This window comes from Tauraco erythrolophus, chromosome Z (genome assembly GCF_009769465.1).
Source record: "Tauraco erythrolophus isolate bTauEry1 chromosome Z, bTauEry1.pri, whole genome shotgun sequence".
Lineage (NCBI taxonomy): Eukaryota > Metazoa > Chordata > Aves > Musophagiformes > Musophagidae > Tauraco > Tauraco erythrolophus.
Genome location: NC_141496.1, coordinates 58,736,066 through 58,761,969, shown reverse-complemented (window position 1 = coordinate 58,761,969; position 25,904 = coordinate 58,736,066). Strand labels below are relative to the sequence as shown.

The 25,904-nt window shown below is 36.4% G+C and overlaps 1 protein-coding gene across 2 annotated transcripts in view; it reads left to right on the top strand.

The window, feature by feature from the left end:
* Positions 1-25,416, top strand: part of WDR36 (WD repeat domain 36) — a 32,063-nt gene extending 6,647 nt beyond the window's left edge. The window contains exons 6-23 of one of the 2 annotated variants that reach the window (XM_086628880.1): positions 1,746-1,800; positions 2,645-2,777; positions 4,464-4,639; positions 5,220-5,340; positions 6,214-6,279; positions 7,259-7,342; positions 8,847-9,001; positions 10,829-10,943; positions 12,222-12,387; positions 12,672-12,780; positions 13,572-13,651; positions 17,186-17,293; positions 18,472-18,569; positions 19,396-19,538; positions 20,189-20,305; positions 20,541-20,622; positions 22,927-23,114; positions 24,904-25,416. In XM_086628880.1, the coding sequence (XP_086485006.1) occupies positions 1,746-1,800; positions 2,645-2,777; positions 4,464-4,639; positions 5,220-5,340; positions 6,214-6,279; positions 7,259-7,342; positions 8,847-9,001; positions 10,829-10,943; positions 12,222-12,387; positions 12,672-12,780; positions 13,572-13,651; positions 17,186-17,293; positions 18,472-18,569; positions 19,396-19,538; positions 20,189-20,305; positions 20,541-20,622; positions 22,927-23,114; positions 24,904-25,053 (2,146 nt within the window). In that variant the 3' untranslated portion in view covers positions 25,054-25,416. The remainder of the gene's footprint in view (positions 1-1,745; positions 1,801-2,644; positions 2,778-4,463; positions 4,640-5,219; positions 5,341-6,213; positions 6,280-7,258; positions 7,343-8,846; positions 9,002-10,828; positions 10,944-12,221; positions 12,388-12,671; positions 12,781-13,571; positions 13,652-17,185; positions 17,294-18,471; positions 18,570-19,395; positions 19,539-20,188; positions 20,306-20,540; positions 20,623-22,926; positions 23,115-24,903) is intronic. The other variant, XM_086628881.1, reaches the window with a different exon arrangement.
* The last annotated feature ends 488 nt before the right edge of the window (positions 25,417-25,904 follow it).

The following is a 25,904-nucleotide window of genomic DNA, read 5'->3' as shown; positions in this document are numbered from 1 at the left end:
CCCACCTCTTCAGCCTGTCAAGGTCCCTCTGGATGGCATCCCTTCCCTCCAGTGTGTCCACAACACCACACAGTTTGGTGGTGTTGGCAGACTTTCTGAGAGTACACTCAATCCCACTGTCCGAGTCACTTTTTAAGTACAGTAGGTTTTGAATATGGAATCTTTTACTGAGTCTTTTGGCACAAGTTTTCAGTTGGTCTCTCTCCAGGAACAAAGAATGCTGCTACTCCCTGAATGCTGATGCCTTTCAAGTTTCGTGTTGTTTACTCTCCCTGCAAAATGTCTGGGATTGTTCAGGAATTTTTTTTTAGTTACAGGTGGTGTTTTTTTTTTTCATAATTTCTTGGAATCACATAGCTTTCCCATGAAAATAATTAAAATAGTAGTAAATACGTGTTCAGGCCTTCTGCCTCCCTTCTTCCAGGCTTAATTTTTCAGTTGTTTTGGGTCCAAAGAAGTGCTGGCAGGTAGTGTGAAGGTAGTTACTAGCATTTGATCCTTAAGTAAGAGATGTGTAGACATGTAGTTTTTTCTGAGCATGTCCCAGTAGAGCACTGTCCATCATGATAGTATTTCTTGCCTACCACGATCAGCTGCTTTTTGAACTTGTGAAAATTACAGCTATAGTGAATTTGCCCGCATGTTGATGTGCGTACTGCTAATAGGTGTTAACATATTGATACTAACAAGTTAATTAGAGGTGGCATAGTTCAGTGTTTTATTCCCATAACTACTGTATACTTTCTGTGATGCCACTGCTCAGGTTTTTGTTTTTTTATTCTAATGTTTTGGACGTGATATATGTATGCTATATAACTCAGGAATAACTTGTAAGTACAGAAAAGTAAATGCCTCTACTTATAGTACTCTTATGTCTCTTCAATGACTGTTGCAGCTTCTGAGATGCAATACATCCTAGATGACAAAAAGTATTCTTTAGATGGCTTGGTTTCTCTTTTAATTGTCGAAAAACTTACGGGATTGTTACTGGTCTTTTAGCAATGTTGCTGGCTTAAGCAATTTCTGGTTTTGACTGTTGATTCCCTACATAGATTATTTCCTAGATAGATATGGGCACATTTAGACAAAAAAATAAATTGGAAGAACTGAGGGGAAAGTTTGATGGTCTCTATCAAGAAAGGAAAGTGAGAACTGGTAACACATGGCTGCTAGCAGTCTTTTAAGAATGACAGCCTCTATCTGTGGTGGTGGAATAGTTTTTTAATCATGTCTATTCTTAAATGCTATCTTCATAACTTCACCCTTAATAAGTACTGCATGATTCCCTTGTCAGTGAACAGTTCTGCTTCACATTTTGGCTGTTACCATTTCTGAAAGAAACAAGATGGAGTGTGCTCATAATGTGCATTAGTGTCTTCATTTAGGGAAGTCACTCTGCAAATGAAAGATTTGTTTTTGTTGAAGTTGGACCAAGACTGGCTTTTTATGTTGATGTCAAGAATTCTGAAGAGGTGTGTTCAGAGCAGAAACACAGGGGGAGCAACTGGCATAGAAGAGGTCTTCCTCCCTATTCATGTTGTGTAAAATAAAAATTAACCGGAAGTTTTACTCTTAACCTTACTTACTAGTGTCATAGGTTTGGTTTTGTGTTTTTTTTTTTTTTTTTCCTTTTAATTGATTTATAAAGACAGAAAGCTGACGTACTTTTCTGTGTAAGTTCATATAAAGCATCCATTTTGTTCTGGAAAATCCCCAAGGATTTATGTTTTCTGTTTGTTTTCCAGCAAACTCTTATACTCGTTTCCAGGATGGCACTTAGCAATCACAGCTCTTGAACAGGTTAGTATTTTTGATACCTTATTTTCTTGCATAACTGGTCAAGAATAGCTGACAAAATACTATTGCCTAAAATTACAGCAATAAAGATGACTTGTATTCTCTCAGGTAATTTTAATAACACTCTTGAACATTTTAGGCACTGAAGAGAGGTAGACTTGAAGGCTTATTATCTGCCTTTCCTCTAGTCCTAGTTCTGTTGCATTTAGTGTCTTAGCTGTTTTGTGTTCGTCATGTTTGTAGTCTTTGTTCACGGAATGATGTAATGAGTTCACAGAAACAGTTTGTTTGCGAGATGCACGTGTAGTGTGTAACTTCTGTTACACAGGTAGCTTTTTGCTAAATTTATTTTGCTTTGGAGGTTAATTAAATGTAGATTTTGCTGATCCAAGAGAAGATTTTGTAATTGTGTTTGCTGTATTTTTATAGATATGCAAATTAATTAAAACTTATTGGTAGTATCAGTGACAGCTTTGACAATGGTCTGCAGTTGTCCTGGATAAAACGCGTAAATGTGGGATGGCAGAGTGTGTAACGGTCTACCAGAACTACTGGAAACTTAAAAGTAGGGTGTTTTTCAAAGGAGTTCCAGCTTCTGGAAACAGAGTTGTTTCATCTAATGGAGACTAAGCATGGAATCTTGCATCTCTCATTTTTTCTTTAGATTTATCAGATGTTCAGTCACTCATTAAGGTAATATAGATAGAAGATCTCACGCAGTATGCCTTATTTGTTTCTTTACTGTCTGTCCTGGGCTTAGATACATTGTCTTGTATGTATTGGTATTGGTGGTGTGGCAGCAAGCTTTTCCTTTTTCATTTCAGTTGCTGTTCAATTTTTCTTGCAGGCCCCAGCAGTGGATGTTGTTGCAGTTGGTCTTGTATCTGGTCATATCGTTATACATAATATTAAGTTTGATGAAACTCTGATGAAATTTCAGCAAGACTGGGGTCCCGTCACAGCAATATCTTTTCGTACAGGTAAGTCTTAGTGTTTTTAAGGAAAATATGTATAAAATCACTAAAACTAAGTGGAAGGTAGGAAAATATGATTTGATAAAGCATTTCAGAATCAAAATTTGGGCTGCGATTTTTAGTTTTCAAAGGCTGCAGATAATCTAGAAAAGTTACAAACAAGTAAGGGACATCATGCATCTTTACAGCACCTTCTTGTGTCCTGACTCACTGCACAGGAATTGTGACATACAGTGCTTCTTTTTCAAGGAAAAGTAAGACAGTTTATGATCTGACAAAAGCTAACACATTACACGGTTATCAAGAGTTAGTGCAGGGTAATCAGTACACTGTAAGTTGGTATCCAAACCTACTTCTTGGTTCTGCCTTCCGTCAAAGTTAGAATGTTGGATGACTACTGAACAGATGTTACTGGGGAACACTGTTTCTGTTCACAGCTTTTTTTTTTTCTTCTAACGAGCATGTGCTAATTACTAAAGCTAGTTACTTCAATGTTGATCCTGCCTGCAGAGCTGCTGATACTGAATGTAATCTCTCATTTGAATAGACAAACTTGCAAATCTTAACAGAATATAAATTGATGCAGACTCTGTTGAGGAGAATGCTACTGGAGAGACTTATGGAAAGGCTTGTAAGAAGTCAAAAGAGTGCCTTTTAGTGTCAGCTATTTAACTCAAAATGTTAATAAAGTTAGATAACATGCATTGCCTGCTTGAATGTAAGGCTTTCAGAAATTCTCCAATTTCTCTCTCTTCCTGTCTTTATAGTTAGGAAATTTAGTGTAAATGTAAGCTGGTTATTTTGAACTCATGTATGCATTTTAGTCTTTGAGTGAAGTGCTTTTAATTTAAGTTAAAACGAACTTGACAAGTTTCCGTATCTGTGAAGCTTTACTGAAAAATAAAATCCTAGACCTCTCTGATTTAGTTATCTATGGTGTGTGTAATTGCATGTTAGAAACTGACTTTTTCTTTTGTTGAAGCAAAAAGATTAGTTACCAATTATGCAGAATATTTAGTGGAATTTTGTCTTGATACGAAAAGTTTTAAAACTTACTTGAGTATTTTTAGTATGTTTTTAGAAGTTATTATGATGTTTTTATCTCTTTAATATTAGACAGGATAGAGCAAATAGAACAAAATTAGAAATTCTGTGAATTGAGCTTTTAATTATTGTTTAGAATGATTGACTAAACATATAATCAACTTCTGGAATTTTATTTTTGCAAGCCGTTGAGCCAGAAACTTAAGAGGATTTAAAAAAGGACTGATAACTTCTAGAGTGATGATGCAATAGCTTTCACATGCTGAAGCATGAAGGCTCCTAAGTTTGAGAAAGAATCTGAGGTATAGAGTAACTTTTGATAATTGTACAGGTACAATATCTCCTGTACTTTCAAGCAGAACCTCTAGCATTAGCTGCAGGATTTAAATATATTTATTATCTGATACAAAAAAAAAATCTGGTTTTATTATCAGTGAACTTAGTTTCTTTTCTATTTGAAACATTGTATTCTAGAATAGAATGTTTATTTGGGTTAAAACATACCATATTTTTAGAATCAGCTTGAGAATTTTTTTTCTTGCGATTGTAGCCTTTTCTTACATCAGTTTTAAGATGTGGGAAGTCAATAAGAATGAGCTGTATGTCAACAAGCAAACCTTTTGAACTTCTCCTCCCCACCCTATGCAGATGGACACCCAGTAATGGCAGCTGGTAGCCCAATTGGACACATTGCATTGTGGGATCTAGAAGAGAAGAAACTCATGTGTCAGATGCGAGATGCCCATTCCACAGCAGTAGCTGGTATGTCGTTTGTCCCTGGAGAGCCACTTCTTATTACTAATGGTGCTGATAATGCGATACGGGTAAGTTACAATAGCTGCTGCTATCTGCTGTTACATTTTTTTCCGGTTGCAGTCCTCCAAAGTGTAAATGTTTAGTTTGGATTGAAATAGCAGTTCTCAAATGAAAGAAGTACAACAAAACTCAAGTTACTGAAGTTGCTGTCTCTCAGTTGATCTGTAGTGGGGCCGTTTAAGGATTTGCTACCATGATGTCGTTCCCTCATTTATTGCTTTGTGATAGCCTTAAAGAACAAAACTTTGTATTCACTTTTTCAGAAACAAACTTTGTATCCTGGTGCACTGTCTTCGGTCTTGATCAATTTTTATAATGTTTTGGGTCATGAGCAGTTGCTGTTGATGAAAGTCCCTTGTGCTGCCTGTCCTCTGATGCTGTTAGCCTTTGGTGGAGAGGCAGAATGAACAGCAGAAAACAATCAGCTGCCATGGTAGAAACTTCCAGAGTTTTAGGATCAAGGGTGAAAGCCAATGTGTGAAGTTTGCTGCACCAGCTCCCGGCTAAGCCTGTTCCACTGCCAAGAGGTGTAATTATTGGCAAGGCAATGTTTATCAGCTTTGTTTTTTTCTTTTTTTTGGGAGACAGGTGTGGATTTTTGATGGACCTGGTGGTACAGGACGTGTATTGAGAAGCCGAATGGGACATAGTGCACCACCAACAAAAATCAGATACCATGGGCAAAATGGAGAGCAAATTCTTAGTGCAGGTATGAATTCTCATTTTTATTCTTCACTCTGCTTTCCTGCTGCGATAAAGAGAACATGCAGAGCCAAATGTCTTTGTTTTATTCATACAATAGATTATATTTCTTGTGTTAAGTGTGTGTGTTTATGAAACATAGTGATTAGTGAGGACAGTATCATTTATTACTGTATCAAACTGTTTCACCGTTTCCCTAGAGGAGCCTATACCAGCGGGTAGGCTGAAAAGTACTTACAAGTAGAAAAGCTTAGGAGCTGCTTTTGTCATCCGTATTTCTACATTCAATGAATAAAAGGTGTTTCATTATCTCCCAAGGAACTACCAGCTGATCAAAATGAAAACATATAACAAGGGAAATTCTGTTGTGACAGGGAAAAAATAAGCAGCATGATGCATTTAGTAACTTAGAGGAGCCACTCCACTTTTCTCACCAGTTTGAGCAATCTTTGTGAGTTGCAGTGTCTTTGTAATTTGTTACAGCTCAATTATGTCTGTGATATGTATTCCCAAGGTCACTTGTTACCAAGATATTAATCTAAAAGTGTCAAAATGCGTAAGTGACTACCCTTCCTTAGAAACTAGCATGTTTAAAAATCTGTAAATAGACCCATTAGGAAATTAAGTACTAGATCAGACTGTTTTGTGGCCCAGAGCACTTCAGTGATGGAATAATAGAGACTCTTCACGTAATCTTCAGTTACTCTGAAGTAATGAAATTGTCACTATTTTTTTCTTGGACCAGAATTTTTAGTAAATACTTTATTATCGTGTTTGAGGTTTCTTAGTGCTTATCTTCTGCTTTTCTTGTTCAGATAGCTTATGAGTAAATAGAAAGTTGGTTTTTGCCCTTCACTGCTCTCTGCTAATATTTTGTCAGGTCAAGATGGAACATTGCAGTCTTTTTCAACAGTGCATGAAAAGTTCAATAAAAGTTTAGGACATGGTAAGTACTTCAGTGAAAGTACAAATAAATATTGGTGAAAAAAGCTCTGACAAGTATTTATGTAAACAGGAGTTAAAACATTAGGTAAGCCTTATTTTCACTTTAACTGTTACATGAAAATTATTCACCTCATTTGTTTTGCAAACTCAGTCCTTTCTGATGTATATAAAGTGTACTCTCAGATTTGTTTGTACTTAAAAGTAATTTCTGTAGCCTGGCAGTGTATGTTATTCAGCTGTGGGAAACGTTGGGCATGATTTCTGTATTAAAAATGTGTAAAGCAGTAGCTGACATTTCAGCATGCATAATTACAACTTTTTACCCTATTCCCTGTCTATTCAGTTGACTAAATGATGAGCTGATTAATATTTCTTGACTTTATTTCCTTTGTTTTAATGTAGAGTTTAATTTAAAAGCACATCTTCCACACAATGCCGTGGTTAAGGGATACTTTCTTGTACAGTTCAGAGAGCGAGGCTCAGAAAGACTAAAATAATTCTTACTTTTAAATACCTGTGTCTGTATATTGAGATATATATATATGTATTTAGCTAGACTTGAATAGACAAATGTAGCTTAATGGATTATATATGTCCTTTGGGCATAAATTTGAAATTCCTGATTCTTTGATTATTGAAAGGACTGGGTGTTACATATTGCTTTATGTAGTCATATCTATATGACCATGGTTTTAGCTGTGGTGGGGACACTTCTTCAGGATATCAGCACAAGGTCCTGGAACAAACATGTTGAGTAGTACATCTGTGAATGTGATAGGCTAATGATTTGCTCAGCATCACATGAATTTTGACAGGAATGCTATTAACATTCCTATTCCCTATGTAACAGCAACGCGTGTTAGTGTAAGCCAAATTTTTCTAAGTTTAATAGAACCTTAACATTTAGTAAGCAATCCTTTTAAAACCATTATTTTCATATCTAGCCATGAGATTGAGACACTTAACTTCTTCTTTTTAAGGTTCAATTAACAAAAAGAAATCAAAAAAGAAAGGCCTTAAGCTTGATACGATGGCACTTCCGCCAATTACAGTCTTTGCTTCAGGTAAGTGGTCTTTGAGATAGATGACAGAGCTCATCATGACTTTGTTTTGGTTTTTAACCCTCAAGACACTACTGTTTTGAAAGCCCATGCTGTATCAAGATGAGATTATTGAAATTCTGTGGCCCTGCATGAGCTGCTGAGTGACAGTTTAAAATGATATTTTACTTGGTGAACTTTTCTATTATTTCAAAATAGAGCATTTTATTTCGAACATCTTTCTGTTCCAGTGGCCATTGCCTTGAGAATCTCCAACACGGGAGCCAGAATCTTCTGGTGTACATATTATTCTAGGCTGGAGAACCAGCAATTAGGGCGCATGAAGATCTTTGTCAGCTGAGGAAATTTTAGTTATAGTGGTTGATTTAGATTCCCTAGTTCCTTTATTTGAGTCACTTTACAAAGCCAAATTTCAATTACTCTGTTCATTTGTAATTCAGTGTGCAAATTGTGAACCTGACTTTTTGAGGCAGAATTGCAGTTATCTTCGCTTCATCAAAATGTGTTTCTTTAAATTAATGACATCCTCTTCACACTTTAAGTCTGCTTTGTCTTAAGCGTAGCTATTCTTTTGTCTTCTGAGGATGGTTGATTTGTTTCATATGTTGAAAGGTTTGGATTTACAATTTTGTGTAGCTGTTTGACTACATACAGTATTTATATTTGCAAACTTCAGTGATACAGGCTATCTGTACATACTTGTTGCAAATACGTGGGGGTGTGTATATCTATATATGGGCTTTTTAGATTGACATTAGACCTGCCTAATTGATTTAAGGTAGAACTGCCTACAGTGTGTATGGAGACAAAAGAACACATTTATTTATGTATGTTTTAATTAGAGTTGTTTCTTTTTTGCTATATTTTCTTTGTTTGGTGAAGTGAAACGGTTTGTATCTGGTTGTTTTATTCTTTGACATTCTAGCAATACTCAATTTCAAGCTCTCATTTTTTTTTAATGTATAAATTCCACGGGAAAAGAGCAAACTTGTTCATTATTTAGATCCCCACATACCATATTTGACTACAAAGCTTGGGTACTGAGCTTTTGAGGAACAATATTTCTGCTAATGCAGAAAAGTGTTTTGCTATGTGAAGCAGACATAGCTCTTAAACCTTGCTTAAGTTGTTAATCTAATGGCTTCTGCTGCTTCAGCAGCTGAAGAAACAGTTAAGAGACTCATCTGGAAGTGTGTACAGATTGAGCAATGTGAACTATTTAAGTTTAAATATGCTTTTCAAACCACATAGGCAAAATACACAAAGACATGAAATGTAACATATCAAAAAAATGCTTGCGCTTTTGTAGTACTTCAGTTACGCTAGCGTATGCACAATGATTTGCCAGGTGGTTTCTCCAAATGGTAGCCTTTGACTGTCCAACAAGAACACTAAATATGAACTGTTCTGCCTAAAGGTGTTTCAAATTATTCTTTCTTATGATATCAGAAGAGCTTATTCGACTTCAGAATGATCATTTCTAAAAGGAGTATGTGTTGTGTTGCAGAGGTGGCACATCAAAGTGACTGGGATAGTATTGTTGCCTGCCATCAAGGTTATATAACCTGTACAACCTGGAACTATCAGAAAACTTCCATGGGAGCTCATAAACTCAGGCCAGAAGAATTCAGCAAACACAAACCTATTGATATATATGCAACAGTAAGTTTATTTACGATAATGTTTCTTCACCTTTACAGTATGTGCTGTTTTCATAGAATCATAGAATCCTAGAATGGCATAGGCTGGAAGGGACCTTAGAGATCGTCTAATCCAACCTCCCTGTCATGGGCAGGGACGCCTCTCAACTAGATCAGGCTACTCAAGGCTCTGTCCAACCTGGCCTTGAATGCCTCCAGGGAGGGGGCATCCACAACCTCTCTGGGCAATTTATTTCAAAGTCTTATCACCCTCGTACTGAAGAATTTCTTCCTAAGATCTAATCTAAATCTGTTCTCCTTCAACTTAAACCCATTTCCCCTTGTCCTATCAGTGGACACTCTTGTAAAAAGTCCCTCCCAGCCTTCCTGTAAGTTCTCTTCAGGTATTGGAAGGCAGCTATTAGGTCCCCCCGAAGTCTTCTCTTTTCAAGGCTGAACAATCCCAGCTCCTGCAACCTGTCCTCGTAGCAGAGGACAGGATCATCCAGCCCCTGGATCATCTTTGTGGCCCTCCTCTGAACACGCTCGAACAGATCTATGTGTCTCTTATGGTGGGGACACCAGAACTGGACGCAGTATTCGAGGTGGAGTCTCATAAGAGCAGAGTAAAGGGGAAGAATCACCTCTCTTGACCTGCTGACCACGCTTCTCTTGATACATCCCAGGATGCGGTTGGCCTTCTGGGCCGCATGAGCACACTGCCGGCTCATGTTGAGCTTCTCATCTATAAACACCCCCAAAGTATAAACACCCCAAAATTTTGATTTCTGTTTGTACAGAACCGATATTTAGAATGAAAAAGCCCCAGCTATACATGTTTTAATTGCCTTGCAGGGTGCTTTCTGCCAGCTTAATGTGTCTTACTAGCTGTTTTGTAACACATACTGTCTTAGGAAAAGTGCTGCATATGCCTTTTTTCCTTAAACATCCAGATTAAGCACAGATTTTATTTTCTGATTCAGCTGGGTAGTTGGTGTTAACATTTAATCTGTCATAATGATGTATAGTTGACTATATGCCTGTGATGATAAACGTGCTTTGTGAATGCAAATTGCTGAAGATACTTGTTTTTTGGCAACACAGAAAGGTGTATTTCCAAATTGCAGACAGGATACTCACTCTAAATTGCTTTACAGCTTGAGCTGGACACAATGAAAGTCGTACACTCAATGAAAGAGATACAAATGTTTCCTGAGGCTTATGAGTTTGCAAGACAAGCAGTTACTGTGGCCTATTTCCTGTAATAGGTGTTCATACTACTACTGTATCTTGTGATAATTTGTTTTTCTGATCTTATGCTTAGTAGTTAAGTGGTAGACAAGATCAGTTAAGTTGAAAATACCTAGTTTTCTTTGAACCAGTAGATTCTTTGGACTGTATCTTTCCAAAGACATCTAGACCATTGTTTTTTTTGTTTCTTACTGTTTAAACTGTGTGAATTTACTCTATTTTGGGGTGCCATTGGCAATATGGGCAGTGAAAGAGGCATGCAGTTGGCATGCTTGGACTTCATCTTAGGGATTGAATTTGTGGATGTCTTGATTAGATACAGTGTTAATATTATTAGATATGATATTTCGTTATCCTTGATAAGCATATGCTGCCGTATTTATTACTTGTTAACTATTTGCTTATTAAGAGCTTCTCTCTTTACTTTTTTAAGATGTAATCTGTTGTTTGTTCTGTGCAGTTTTCCATGAAGAAGTCTAATAAAAACATATTAGTATTTTGTATACCTGTTATATTAGACATCTAACAACTGTGCTTATTAGATACACGAGGAATTGTTTTCATAGGTGGATCATTTGTTTTTTTTCCCTCTTGAAAGGCAGTAGACATTACCTCATGTGGGAATTTTGCTGTAATTGGGCTGTCAACTGGACAGGTAGATGTGTATAACATGCAGTCTGGCATTCACAGAGGGCGTTACGGCAAAGAAAGAGGTAAGAATTGCTGCACTTTTAAAACACAGACTCTTAACAGAACAGCAACAACCTGTTTTTCTGTCATCTAGGAAATGTAACATAGCTTCTGAGTTGAATTTGGGAATCTTTTCAGTTTCTCTAATTACCCTACACTGTCCTGTCTTGCACTGTAATCAGAAGTAATCTGAAAACCTGCTGTGAGGGACAGGATCCCTACTAGTTTTAACACCTCTGATGTTAGCATATGTTTGGTTTTAATTAACACAAAATTGTCAGTTACCAAAATGATTAGCACTAAACCGAGATCCTCTGGCCTCAGCTCTTTTTGAGATCATCACATTTCCAGCACTTGGCTTCTTGTTATAGGGTTCTATCTCTGAGATAAATTTTCCTATCTATTTTGTGCTCCCTGCTTAAAAATGGAAGAATACTTCACATGCATGGGAAATTGGAATCTGAAGCCAGTCCAGTTCTTTACATATACGATTATTTTCAATTACCCATCTGCAAACTTAGGACTCAATGTGACAGTGTTCAGACTTTTCCTTTTGATGATTGTGTACATATATGTATTTCATGTCATGTATCCTCATGTATGTTTGCTGTTGCTTTGTAAGTCTGCAATTTATAACAGGGGCCTTGTGATTTGATTTTTTTTTTTTCTGTTGTAGAAACAAGGAAAGAGTCCTGATGAACCCTTAAACCTTACTGAGTTTCTAAAAGCCGTCTAGCATAGTGAGCATGTAGTGTCCTAATAACATCACTTCCTTGATAGTGGGATGGATTTTATAAGTTTAGTTACTGGCCAGTAGCCCTAGGCATAGATTAAGAAATAAAATTAATCCAAAATCAGAGGAGCTATGGCTTATCTTTACACTGCCGCATAAAGTAGCATAGGAAAACTCTTGCGCTTTGTGCCAGAACTGAAACTGTAAATTTTGTCTGGAGTGGTCAGGCTGCTGAAGACATTCCGTAAGTGATTGTAAGTCCCTCAATTCTCACATTCAAAGAAAGCCCCCTAAACTGAAAGTAGAAATAGAAGGTAATATTCAGCTTCAATTACTCACAACTTTTGTATTGTATTCTAGGTGCTTACTTGAAAACAGTTTGGTTTCTGTACCGATAAAGAAACTTCTAATATCGAGCAGACTTGCCAGGTGGCTTTAGAATTGTTTGTCATATGCTTACTGCTCATTTAGTGTAGTTAGGTGAAAACGTACAGAATAGTATTTGGCATTCTGCTGATTTCTATGCTGTGTTTAAATTCTGAAATTTTTCTTTTCCCTTGATTTGCAGCACATGAGGGGGCCATTAGAGGGGTAGCAGTGGATGGATTAAACCAGCTGATAATCACAGCTGGTAGTGAAGGATTAATTAAACTTTGGAAATTCAAAACTAAAGATCTAGTTTACTCCACTGAGCTTTCTTCTTCTCCAAGTGGAATTCTGCTTCACAGAGACAGGTAAGAAACTGAAGCTGTTAAACGTGCAGTTGTTTTGCTGTAAGTACGTGAGTCTAGGATGGCAATCAGATATTCCGATAAAGTTTAAATTTCTGGTGCTTTGAAATACAACTGACTACAAGTCGACAAAACAAAATGACTACAAGATATTTTACTAGACTGAAGGAATGTAATACTTTTTATCTGAGATTATCTCATGATAAAAGATTTTTTGAGCAATGTTAGCATGTTGGGTTTTTTGTCTCTGAGTATTCACTGTCATATGTGCTAATGATTCTTCACAGTGGTATTCTTGGAATCGCCTTTGATGACTTCAGTATTAGTGTTTTGGATGTAGAAACCAGGAAGATTGTCAGGATGTTCTCAGGACACCATGGACGGATTAATGATATGGTAATTGTTAACTCGTTTTCTGTAACAGGTGACATATACATATACCTAATTCATTTTAAAGATAGTGGATTTCTCTGCATGCATTAAGTCACTGAGTATTATGTTCAGTTGCGGAAGAGTAAAGCTGTAGTTCAGCCCTACAGCAGTTTTGGCCCTGTTGGGTTTTTAAGTTAAAATGTATAGTGTTCGAATGGCCTTGTATTTTTAGCATGCTTTGGGATTTCACTATAACTTTGCAACAAGTTAATTTTTACTTTAACAAAATAAAGCATTAGGAGTAACGAAAACCATGCTGAGGAGCAAAATTGTGCAACAGTCTTAACTGTATATGTGGAAGAGGTGAGCCAGCTAAATAAAAGGTGTAAACAGATCTGAGATTATGCGGCGCACTGTTAAGTCCTTATTTTACATCTTGTGTAGTAATACTTGGTCATGTTCATTGAAACAGTTTTTAGCTTCTGATTTAATTCCGAATGCTGGTAACTAAGTATTTATTTGATTTCTTCAGTTTTATGCTCAGTGGTTTTCATCAACAACATTAAAGTGAGGACCAAAGCGCTTTTGCTAACAACCAGATACATGTATCCTGTGTCATATATTTAAACCTGATTCAAAATAGCTTCCATTTTTTTCCTTTTCTCACTTGCAGTAAGGTGATGTCAGTTTTGTTGTGTGGCCAGACCACTTCGTCCTGGTGTTGGGTAGCAATCTAACCTTGAACTGTATAGAACAAGAGCTCCTCTAGGGACTGACTTGTCAGTTGTGCCATTGAATTGACTATTTTATTTTAGACTTTCAGTCCTGATGGTCGTTGGCTAATAACTTCATCAATGGACTGTACCATTAAGACATGGGACCTTCCCTCTGGATGGTGAGTCAGTTTAAAAACATATAGCAGAAATTTATTATAATCTCTTTTCTGTATGTTAAGTGGCAAAAAGCCTTTTGGCTTGATTATCTGTCACCAACCTGTACTGTGTGATAATCAAAGTTGTACATGGTGTAACAGCTCAGTACCCAGTATTTTAGTTGTGTGTGATGCTAGTGGTATTTGCCTTTTTCTGGGTATGCAGAATAACAATGTATTGAATATCTAATGATGAAACCTAGAGTTTTCATGTAGTGTGAATGAGTGTGAATTTGTTCTTTGTCTGGAAGCAGCACTTCAATCTAAATGGCAAGAAATTGCTTAAGGTGTATTGTGATATGCTGAAGTATTCATAGAATCATAGAATGGTTTGAGTTGGAAGCAACCTTCAAAGATCTAGTCTGACTTCCCTGCCATGGACAGGGACATCCTTCAGTAGATCAGATTGCTCAAAGCCCTGCCCAACCTGACCTTGAACACGTCCATGGGTGGGGCATCCACAGCTTCATTTGGCAACCAGTTCCAGTGCCTCACCACCCTCATTGTGATAAATTCCTTCCTTATATCTGATCTAAACCTACCCCCTTTCAGAAGCCTGTTCTCACTTACGTTCATTTTAGCAACACAGTAAGACTTTACTTCAATTACATTTTTCATTTGTCCACGCTTGCAACTGCCAAAACTACTCTTTTTATGATCCATTGTGAGTAGTCTTCCCCCAGAATGAAATTTGTCCAAGAAGTACGTAAATGTACACAAGAAGTTCAGGAGCCCATTAAAAACAGGCTGAAAAATAACTTTGAGTTCTGCCAGTGCATTCTTTTAGCAGCACATGAGATAGAATTTTAGTAATTTAACATAGTGCTATGCAGCTCTGGTAATACCTGGGGCTGAATGGTTTCATTTGGATTGATTACGTTTGTTGATATGGTTTGGTAATTAATTTTGTATACTGTAAAAGTTTTCATTTTACTGTGAAAAGTGTGTTGAATCTCAGCAAACAGTGGACTTATTCTTATGTGATGAATGACTCTAGTCTAAAATGGGACAGGATGGACAGTAACTGTCTTCTTTCCCGTATAAATGGAAGGGAAATTAACACTGTTTGGACTTCCTCTTTCTAACTCTCTTTCCCTTCCAAAGCGATATGCCTACAAAAATTGTGACCTTAATTATAAGACTTCAGAAATGTTACTCGTATATTTCATTTTATGGGAGGGGGGTTGGAACTAGATGATCTTTAAGGTCCTTTCCAACCCAAACCATTCCATGATTCTATGAATAACATAACACTTTGCAGGAAGAATCCATTCATACCGTTTTTTAGAAGTAACCTAACAGTAGTTCTTGTCTGCATGTCATGCATAAGGAAATATTTTGTCTCTTCCCTCTAAGTCACTGCAAGAAATTCCAGTCAAGCTGAAATGACACAACTCTGGTTTTGAAAGCAATTAGGTTAAATTGTTCTTCCAGAATTGAAAGGAAAGGTTTTCCTGTAACTCTAGGTAGAGGAGTCTATTGAAAAGGAAGAACAGCTTTTAATAAAAAGCCAGACACTTGATTTACTTCTACTGTGGTGTATTTGCTCATAAATAGAAGAATCAAATCATAAACTGTGCATTGTAAAGATGAAGCATTTATATTATCCTTATAAAAGGATGGAAAACGTGTTTTTAGATTACTAAGTCCTAGGTTACGAAAAATGCCAACTGACTTTAATAGATGTCGTACCATTTACTTATTACTCTGTTTTTACTTGGGAATGCTGCTTAACTGTCCTTACATAATATAAGTGTTCCTAGTGGATGTTTTTTGTGTAGGGCTTTTTGAGAATTGGGGAAAAAATGCCAAGTTGTGCAGAGACAGTTGCAAGCAGGAACCTTAGCATTGTACAGATTTTTGTTTCTGCAGTGCAGCTTGCATAGACAAATTAAGGAATCAAGCTACAAGTTGGTTGTTTATAGTTTGAATGGGGTACTTGAGACAGAATGGTGGACGAAACACGTTGATATTGTGAGCTCAGCAATTTTATCCTGTCCATTGTCTGACTTTTGCAGTTAGGCAGGAAGTGTAAAGGTGAATGCATTCAGCCCCCAGGCAGGATTCGTTTAGCAATTACTATTCATTTTGTGTAAAAATTATAAGCATGTCTCTCATTGTCTTATAATGGATTGATTTCCACTCCCCCCATAGTCCGTAATTTTAATTATGGTTTAAATTCAACAATTAGAAAAAAACGTTAACTTTGTTTTGCAGTTGTTTCTTATTGTTGGTTTAATGAACAAAATTTCTCACTTACTGGTAAAGATTGTGGTAAAAGGACGTATTTGAAACTAGAAATAGTATCTATGGTAAATTTTCTAGCCATTGTACAATCTATATGCAAAATGTATCCCTGTAACTGATACATGTTCTGGCATTTATATGTTTAGTGTTTGTACATTTTGTGTTGAAAGTGATGAATGATGCAGCTCTTACCTGATTAGTTTTTACTTGTAACATGTGTCTAACAGCATACAGAAGGAATAAAACATTCCATGCAGGGAAAAAATGGCTTTTATTTTTAACATGTTTTGTCAAACAATCACAGGAGTGCGCAGTACCTAAAAAAATACATGCCCACAAGATTTTACATTTTAAACTGCTTTGTTAAATCAGTATTTTTTTAAGGTTAGTGAACAGAACAGAGTTGTAGAACTAGCTGCTCTCATCACTTCTCACTTTTGCTTTTGATCTGTAAACAAGAACAAAGTATTTAAGCTCTCCATTTGTTCTTTTTGTTTCTCTCAGTGAGCTAGTTGTCAAACTCAACTGCTTCTTAACAGTTTGAAGTAACTGAAATTTATACCTCAAAAAACGACAAGCAGTGCTATGAACCCAGGCTTGAGTGGAAGTCTGCAAAGGTGTGCATCAGCCAGGGCTCAAAACTGAGTTATTAAAAGAGTCACATACTGCTGAATATTTTAACTTTTTTTTTATGTGGTATTTTTTCAGTTTTCTGTAATAGTGAAAGGAATGATATATCAGGGCTGAAGACATGGTAGGGTCAAAACAAACTATTGCAGATAATAAAACTTTGCAGGGCACAGTTTGTTCTTTACTTTAGGAACATTAGGTGCTAGTGTTAACCAGGTGTATAGGAAGTATCTTGAGAGAGAATTGGCAATTAATGGCAGAGCATTAAAAGATGAGGTCAGAGCAGCATGTAGCTGGTTGGAAGTACGAAATATATGGCCACTGAAAAAGTTAGTGTTAGGCATAAGGAGTTGAATGTGCACAGATGGTGCACATGTCTAAGGAGATAGCATAAATGTACCAGCTTTAGATGATTTTATTGAGGTAAGTGGTTTGTTGCACAGTGCCATTCATTTGCTAAATGTTATATGTTGTATTCAAATACTTCTAATATGCTATGTTGTGTATGTATTTCCAGTGTCTTGCTTGCACTCAGTTGTATTTGTGCTGTAATTCAGATATGCATACAGATAAACAAGTTCATCTTGCTGAGAATTTCTCTCTTGTGTTTTCTCTGCTTAGCCTCATAGATTGTTTTTTGGTAGACGCTGCAGCTGTGAGCCTTACTATGTCTCCTACAGGAGATTTTCTAGCTTCAACACATGTGGATGATCTTGGAATTTATTTGTGGTGAGTATGTAGTACGTCTGTTTCTACACAGCATTTCTGATGGACAAGTAGTCTTTTAATTGCCTTTCTCGCAAATAGAGAGTTGTTTGCAGAGTATAGTCTCCAGGGTTTTGTCTTCTCTGGTTCTAATTAAGACAGGTATTCTGTATTGTTGTGATTTGTAAATCTTGAAATTTCTTGATGTTAAGATACTTTTTCTGATAATTAAATTATCTTTTTTCTAAATGTGACTTTCTTATTGTAAATATTTCCTGTTATGCCATTCTTAAAGTTTTTATTTGACTTTTTCCCCCTTTTGAAATGTCAGTGCTTGTAAAGTGTTACTTGCTGAAGGGCTTTTCTTCTTGTCCTGCTATACAATGTTCTCTGACGCTTCTGTGTAGAATTTGGAAGTTGCAACTATTTCTGTTTATTAATGACAGATCGGTACAGATGTAAAATGTGTTTTATTTCAATTTCCTCCCGACACGGTTTTAAAGCAAATGACTGGTTAGGTCCAGTACTGGAGTAACACACCTTTTAAGTGGTTGTTTGTTTTTTTTTTCCTTTTGGTAGGCAGGTAGATCTCAGGTTACGTTTGTTGCCTGTAGTTTTGCCTGACAAGAGTTCAACTGTTAGACCTTTCTATGCTTAGTAAAAGTGATCTGTTGTGAACAATAACAAATGTTTTTACGTAGCCCTGGTTTATATTGACGGAAAAAATAATTTGCCAGAATGACTTGTGTACATGTTCCAAACCTCAAGAAAATTTGCTGAGAGTTCTACTCTAAAATTCAATGAAAGCAGGATGAATTGTTTATGTTCGCATGATGTATTGTACATGTTAAGTACAAAACAAGCTTTTTAGGCAGTTTTGCTATTTCAGAATTTGCTGTTTTACCTGTATTTTGTTATACAGTAACTGGCAATGATTGAAGTAATCATGCTTCGTAATGCCATATGTATTAAGCATTCTTGGCAATAATACTTCAGCATAACTTTCATGTTGCAGACTTGCAGATTATGTGTATTGCTACATTTAATTTCTTTTTCATCTAGTAGGTGGGGAAAACTAATCTGAATAGAATGTGGTGAATTGCTGCAGTGGAGTAGCATTAGACTACAGTAAAAATTATGTCTGAAATACTTGTTCCTGTTCAGCTGAAAATTGTTTTTAAAATGCCTGTCATATTTTTCAGGTCAAACCGTTCCCTATATTCGCTTGTTTCTTTACGGCCCCTTCCAGCAGATTATGAACCTTCCATGGTGACACGCCCTAGCACCTGCCCTGTAGAAGGTAATCTTCAGATGAAAGGGTGTTTTGTTTTCAGTTTAGTATTATATTTCAAATAGAAGATGATTTGCTTCCTCAGTGAAAACTCATTGTGTCTTAGCATTCTTTCTCTGAACTGTTGCTATTGCTTCTACCATTTTTGGCATACTTACTCATATGCTAATATTATTTACTAAAATCTAGCGTGTTTCTATGTTCAGACATAAAGAATTACATTGTGATGATCTCCACATCACATATGTGCGATTTGCTGATTTTCTTTAATCCCAGGCTTGTGTAAATACCTTCCATTTTGGTATCTGTGAGGGCAGTTTGAAATTAATGTTACTGTTTGGCAGCAGGAACAAAATTGTTCTTTATTCCACTTCCCTGCAATGTTTTTGTCTGCCTGTACTTCGTGGTAGTTTCTCTGCTGTATATTGTCTTGTTGGCGAGAGAATTGGGTTCAGCTGACTTACCATGTTCCTGTTCTAGATTCCCAGTGAAAGAAAGGCCTGAATTGCATTTTTGATACATTTAATAGAGAGTTGTGCTTCTGAAGGCCTCTAGATGGAGATCTTGTACGTCCAAGTTTAGCAGTGCTTACATTTAGATCTCCATCTGGAGGAGAAACTCACCTAGCTATGGACCGCATAAAAGAGTGAGGAACATACTTAATGATGACTGCTTTATTAAGCACGTACTTATTTTAGATAGGGAGACAGGATTTCATCCCAAAACTTGGAACGTTTTAGTCCTATAAACTGATTCTAGCTGAACGCTTTAATTCACTTGCTGCGCGTGAAAATGTGAAGTATGTATGCTCATAAAAGATACCTGTTCTTGAAAGATGTGGATGTGGCAGGAGATGAAGCAGCATGTGATGAAATGATAGAATATGTCTCACCTGAGCAATTGGGAGAGCAGCTGGTGACCCTTTCCTCATTACCTGAATCAAGGTGGAAAAATCTCCTCAGTCTCGATGTTATCAAGGTAATGATATTAGGCACACGATTTCTTACCTACTGTAGTACCTGGATTGTATTTTTTAAGGAAGTGGTAAAATAAGGGCTGTTTCTCCTGTAATGCCAGTTGTCTTAACCAGTCTCTTGGATGTTCAAGAAATCTTGAGAAAAAAGAACTGTTTCATAATTTTTGCCATTAATATTTCTGCAACATGCAAAATGACTGTCTGAGGGCAGACATTTCCACGTCAATGCAGCTAATAAGAGCCTGTAAAGCTGTTCTAGGTTATGCCTCCCAATCACTCCAAATGTTGGGCATTCCTATAAACAGAAAAAGAGGGAATGTACAAAAAAAGTAGTATGCAGCCCAGATGTATTTGCACTTGTTGTATGAGCTACATTTACCTGATCAGAAAATTTGATTGCACTTGTCAGGTATTTTTCAAGATTTTGCAGTAGAAGACTATATGGTCCTTTTCACAATTTCTAGGATTTGAGAGAGGGCTGTTTTTCTTCTAAATAGTAGCTTCTTGTTTAGTAGTAAACATTTTACCTATGTACTTACTTTTCAGTTAGTCCTTAGATTTTTCGAGTATTTTAAAAATAAAGCTCTGACAAAGAAAATTCCTACATGTTCTTACTATGATGATGATGTTAATTCCATTATCTAATTAACAGAAAAAAAATAAACCAAGAGAGCCACCAAAAGTTCCCAAGTCAGCCCCTTTCTTCATCCCAACAGTTCCTGGTCTTATACCTCGATACAGTGCTCCAGAGGAAGAAAGTGATACACAGGTAAAAACAAGAATCAGTATAGTAATGTTTATCTAGCGTATTTTAAAAGAAAATCTTAAATGCTTTTTAGTGCTGAGTAAAATCTTGCTAAAGACTTTAAGGTACCAGTTTTAATGCATTTACATTAATGCTTTCTTTCTTAAAGACTTTTATTATGTAAGTAGGAAAAGAATCTAATTGAGATGTAAAAATATGTTTGCATATTCATCTACACTCTTATACTTTCATGGTCTAGTCAAAGGTAGTAAACCTTGGAGTACTGGCACAGAAATCCGATTTCTACATTCATCTAGAAGAAGCCCTGAGCACTAATGAATGTAAGTTAACAAGATATTTCACTAAAAAAAGTAGATGCTAATAACATTGTTATACATTTGATTTCTAATGCCAGAATTGTAACCTGTGTGAGAAAAAAAAATATGCATAGTAGAGTAACAAAGGCGAAGAGAATGACCTGTTATGTATAAAGCTGCCTAATACATAGATAGCCAACCTAGATCAAAGATCCATTGATACTCAAGCATTTCTGCAGTGTGGAGCCCCGTTCTGGCTAAAACCCATATAAAGAAGATAATGTTCCTAAGGTTGTTACACTTTTTTGGAGATTGTGATGATCTCACGCAGAAAAGGTACTGTGTGTTATTTGTAGGGTAAGAAAGGAAGAGAATGATCTGATGAGGAATAGTCTGGTGGTTCACTGAAACATGAAAACATAATTTGCCTAGAAAGTTCTGTTTTCAAGGGCTACTTCACTAAACATTCAGCAAACTTAGAGCTTTAAGTGATCGCTTTAAGTGATCATCTAAAGCTTAAGAAGAAACAATTGATAGAAAAATAAGCTGTTGGATTTCTTTTAACATTTAATTCATTTTGAAATTCAGTCACTTAAATTGCCTGTGGAATGTACGTGCTGTTTTCTTTGTTTAACTTGTGCTGCTACGGAATCATTGAATTTTAGATTTTTGGAAATGATTGCTAATACAGCTGGCTTGGAAACCTACGTGGACAGTCACTGGTAGCTTGTCCACAAGGCAGTTCTGGGGATTTTTCTACCGCTTCTTAAACTCTTCTGAGATGACCAGCTTACTCAACTGCAAGGAAAACATTTTGTGTGCAGAACTTTATTGTCTGTCACAAACACAGTGTGTTTTTATGCTGTGTTTCCAGTAGTTCAATTGATAGTATTCTATTAAGCTGCTTCAGAGCTGCTCAGAGAAGAGTGGAACATCAGGTGAATATTTAGAAACCCAACTGAGCACTTAAGAGGCTGGTTGTACCAGGAATCAAGCGCACTCCATGCTGCAATACAGTAGTGTTCCTGTGGGCCTCCCTCAGGCCACTTCCTTGCTGTAAGGCAGGTGTGCTCCAGGGTCTGTGCCCAATCCCAATCCAGGGAGCCTGTTGATCTTGAGTCAGGAAGCTGCTGGTGTGTAACATGGCTCTGTGCTTGCTAGTTTACAGGCACCTCTTCTAAAGGTGACTAGGCTGTGCAGATTAATAGTATTATGCTAGAAGATGTCCTGGCTTACCATTGGGATGGACACAGGGTTTTGTAACTCAGATCAGGACTGTGGAATATAGATGGAGCTGGACACCTTTTCCGTACTGTATGTGTACCAACTTCATAGTATGTTCCATGCTTGTTTTTTTAATGTCCTAGCACAAAAATGAGTTAATGCATCTGTTTAGTACTGTTACTATCACGATTACGTTTTATACTAGCTAATGGTTTTCATAGAAATCAAATACAGATAGAAACAGATTTATACCACCTAAGGATAGATGCCAGTGTCTGATACCATTAGTTACCATGATATAAGAGAATAAGAGGTTGCCCTTCTTAGCAGCCTCTTAGCAAAAGAAATATTAACTAGAAGATATTTTAAAAAATGTTTTTACCAACAGCTGTGTTTACAACCATGCATACTTTTATTTCTGCATTTTTAAAGCGAATAGGTGGAATTCTCAAAGACAGCTACAATTGTAGAAATCCTGGGGAAAAACGTTTATGAAGAGGAGTAAGGAGTTTGTAGGTTGTATGTTTTTCTACCAGGGAAAAGATTTCCCCCACCACCCTCCAGGTCCCAGGAAGAGCAGGAAGAGTTAATTAACAGAAGTAATAATAACCTTAGATGCATCAGATGATCCTTGATTTACCTAAATGTCAATAAGAGTAAACACTGTAAAGGTAACCTAGTAAAAGTAGTCTCTTCTAGGATATGTTTGCAGTAACAGCTTGAAGTCCCTAGTATATACGTTCTTTTTGCCAAGAGATGTAAAATGACAGTCTTATGTGGTTAGTAAGAAATTTTGTTCGGCATAAAAGACAGAAATGGGAAAAAAAGTGGCACAAACACAAAGATGTTGCTCGTATTTTTCAAGGTGAACTTAACAAATAATATGCAGCTGTCTTAGAGATGTACTTCTCTGTAAGTATATGATGAGACAGTAAATTAAAGGCAGGATAGCATTTTGTGGAAAACAAGAAAGTAAAAAACAATAACTTGAAACATACAGTCACTGGTTAAGAATTTTGGAATAAAGCTGTAAACATGTAGGATCTGTAAGATTATTTTTCTGCACGTGTTACTAATAATGTATCCCTCAACTCTTTAACGCAGATACAGCTCCACTTAATTTACTGAAGAGCTTGGGACCTTCCAATATTGAGATAGAACTAAGGGGTTTGTCCCCTGAAGGTGGTGGCTCAATGGAAGTGATGCTAAGCTTTTTGAGAATGATTGGGATGATGCTGAACAAGAAGTACAACTTTGAACTTGCTCAGGCATACCTTGCACTATTTTTAAAGGTAGCAATTCTCTCGTAAAATGTTACATTAGTCTTGTTTAAAATTGTGGCTGTCCAGTAAAATGATGTAAATTGTCTTCTTGAAAGAATTATGTGAAGCTAGTTTTGTTGGGGATGGTTTTGAAATGACTAACTGAATGTATTGAATAATTTGACAACTCATCTGGTCACAGTCAAGAAAAACTTGTAAAAACCAGATACTGTGAAGGGAACCATAACAGACAGTTTTTATTCTAGTATTCGTGACTTAGAATTGTTTGTAATTTTTCTAGGGTACCTAACTTCTTCGTAGCTGTTAATTGCTATACTAAGATATGCTATGTTCTAAGTAAGAAAAGAATTCGACACACAATGTTTGGGGAAGTAAAACAGGCATTTTGTTGGACTTACTGCTAGACACTGCGAGCCTGACTTCTGCTTTCCATGTCAGTTGGCCGCCTTTCTTCTGTTGCCTGTTAAGCATCACAGAACTAATGAAATTATTGCCAGGTGTGTGTAAATTAGAAAGTTATTGTGATAAAATACAGTAGCAGTCACTCTCAGAGAGAAAGTGGTTCTACAGAATATTGAAATCCTTCTGATGTACAAATGCTTACCTCGTCGAGATACTCTGATTTATGAAACTGTGGAAAGCAATTGATTACAGTTTACTAGGGAAAAAGTCGTTATAAACATTCAGACACATGTAATAGCGTCTATTAAACTAAGTATCTCTTAAGAGCAATATTGCGAGGATTGTTTTTAAAGATGAGGTGTAATGCTGCACAAATATGACTTGCTCATTTCCTTTTGTTGAAGTTAAATGGAACACATGGGGCAGCTTCCACAAGAATGAGTAGCACAGACAAATAGGAGTAGATCTGTCAGGTGAAACTTTTAGGGTTGAGGTCTTGATATTCGTTCACCAGGGGCTTTTTATCATGTCTATTTGTTATTAGTCTGTTTTTTATTACTCTGGTCCTGTGGACTGGATATGATTAATAGTTACAGTATTTGATATTAGAATTAATCTTTCTGCTTTAGTTTCATACAAAAGAAATTTAGCTCTTGCAGGGTAGGTTAGGGACAGCTAGGTAGCTTACCTCAGAAATGTACTCCTGATCTGAACTACAATAGGGTAATATAAACAGCCTGTGACACGTGAACACCAATATGTTTTGGTGTGTGTTCCAAGTAAAATGGCTCTGAGCTTAGCAAGACTCCTCGATTTAAGTCATAGCCAGGAAAATAACTGTTCCATTCATTAAGTGGTAATAATGTACTGCCTCCCTACAAGATTGAGAGATTCCTTTTCTTTATGCTTTACCAAGGAGAGATATAATCTCCCTCTATCAGTATAGAGTGTGCTGGCATCATTCCTCTTGCTTTATGCAACACAGGTAGTAATTAAAATAATAATCCTGATTGACCTCAGGGCATCCGTTTAGTCTTTCTAGCCTAAAGAGGAATTTGTGATGCAAGTTGAAAAGAGGAGAAAGTTATCCTCTAGAGAAGTGTGTGATTAGAATAGATTCGGTAGCAGTGGCAGAAGAAGTTCTAGTAAAGCAATAACATATCTAATACATTTTGCTGCTTTATCCCATCTAATACATATGTGGGAGTAAAACGGCTTGTAAAAGACTAGCAAAAGGGAAACAGCATTAAATGGAGGGAATTAATTGAAGGAAAAGAGTCCTTCCCTTACTTGGGACATTCCTGAAAGCAAAGTGTAGCAATTGAATGAAGAAACTGATCCTTTATTTTTTTTGTTATCTGTATTTGTTTCACTGACTGCATGTTTTCATTTTCAGTTGCATCTTAAGATTCTCTCATCAGAGCCAAAGCTATTGGAAGAGGTATCCAGATTGTCAACGCAACTCGAGGAAACTTGGATTCATTTGCGGACTCTCTTCAATCAGAGCCTGTGTGTGTTAACATATATGAAAAGTGCTTTGCTGTAAAATACTTCAAGGATTTTGTCTGCATAAAATTCCCCTTGGAATAATATACAATTTATTACCAAAAATACTGGATTCCAAGAATTGTACTGGGACATCTGATGCTGTATTTTCTATATCTGTGTATGGCAAGGTATTTTAGAACATGCATAAATGAGTGTTTTTTATTCACTTCAGTCACAGCAAAAATTAATATGTGCAGCTTAAATATTCATGTTTTATTAGTTTGTTCTGTCAAGGAGCAAATAGTTGGACAGCTATAGGTAATGTAACTAGTTACCTTATGCTTTCATGACCAAAAACATAAATCAGAATGAGGAAATTACTTTCTCAGAAAAAAAGGGGGGGAATGTAATTTCTGACCAAAACCTGTATTTTGCTTAATAAACAGTTATTATTGATGCAAAAATAGAACAGAATCTGTATTATTAACAATTTACTAACACTAGTTTAAAGCAAATGAATATAAAAATTGCATTTCTCTGCAATCAGGCACTTCTCCTATAAAGTTTTTAAAAATTAATTTTCTTCTCACTTTGGCAAGCTGTGTTCACTATTTTGCCTCAGACACCTGTTCCTGAAAGCAAAGATTTCTAGCTTCACTACAAACAATGAAACTTGAAAAAAAAAGGAAAACTAAATGAGGAAAAAAACACTCATTTTTTTTTATAACCAGATTTCTTGCTCAAATTTTGGAGGCTCAGTTTCTTAGAAAAATTAGAATCCTTTTCTTAAGGAGATAAAGATTATCAGAATAAAAGCTTTGAGTTGTGAGGAATTTTTAATTTAATCAGATGTTATTTTTATGAATTTATATTTGGGTTTCAAATAATAAGGCTTGGGCAGAATTTGGG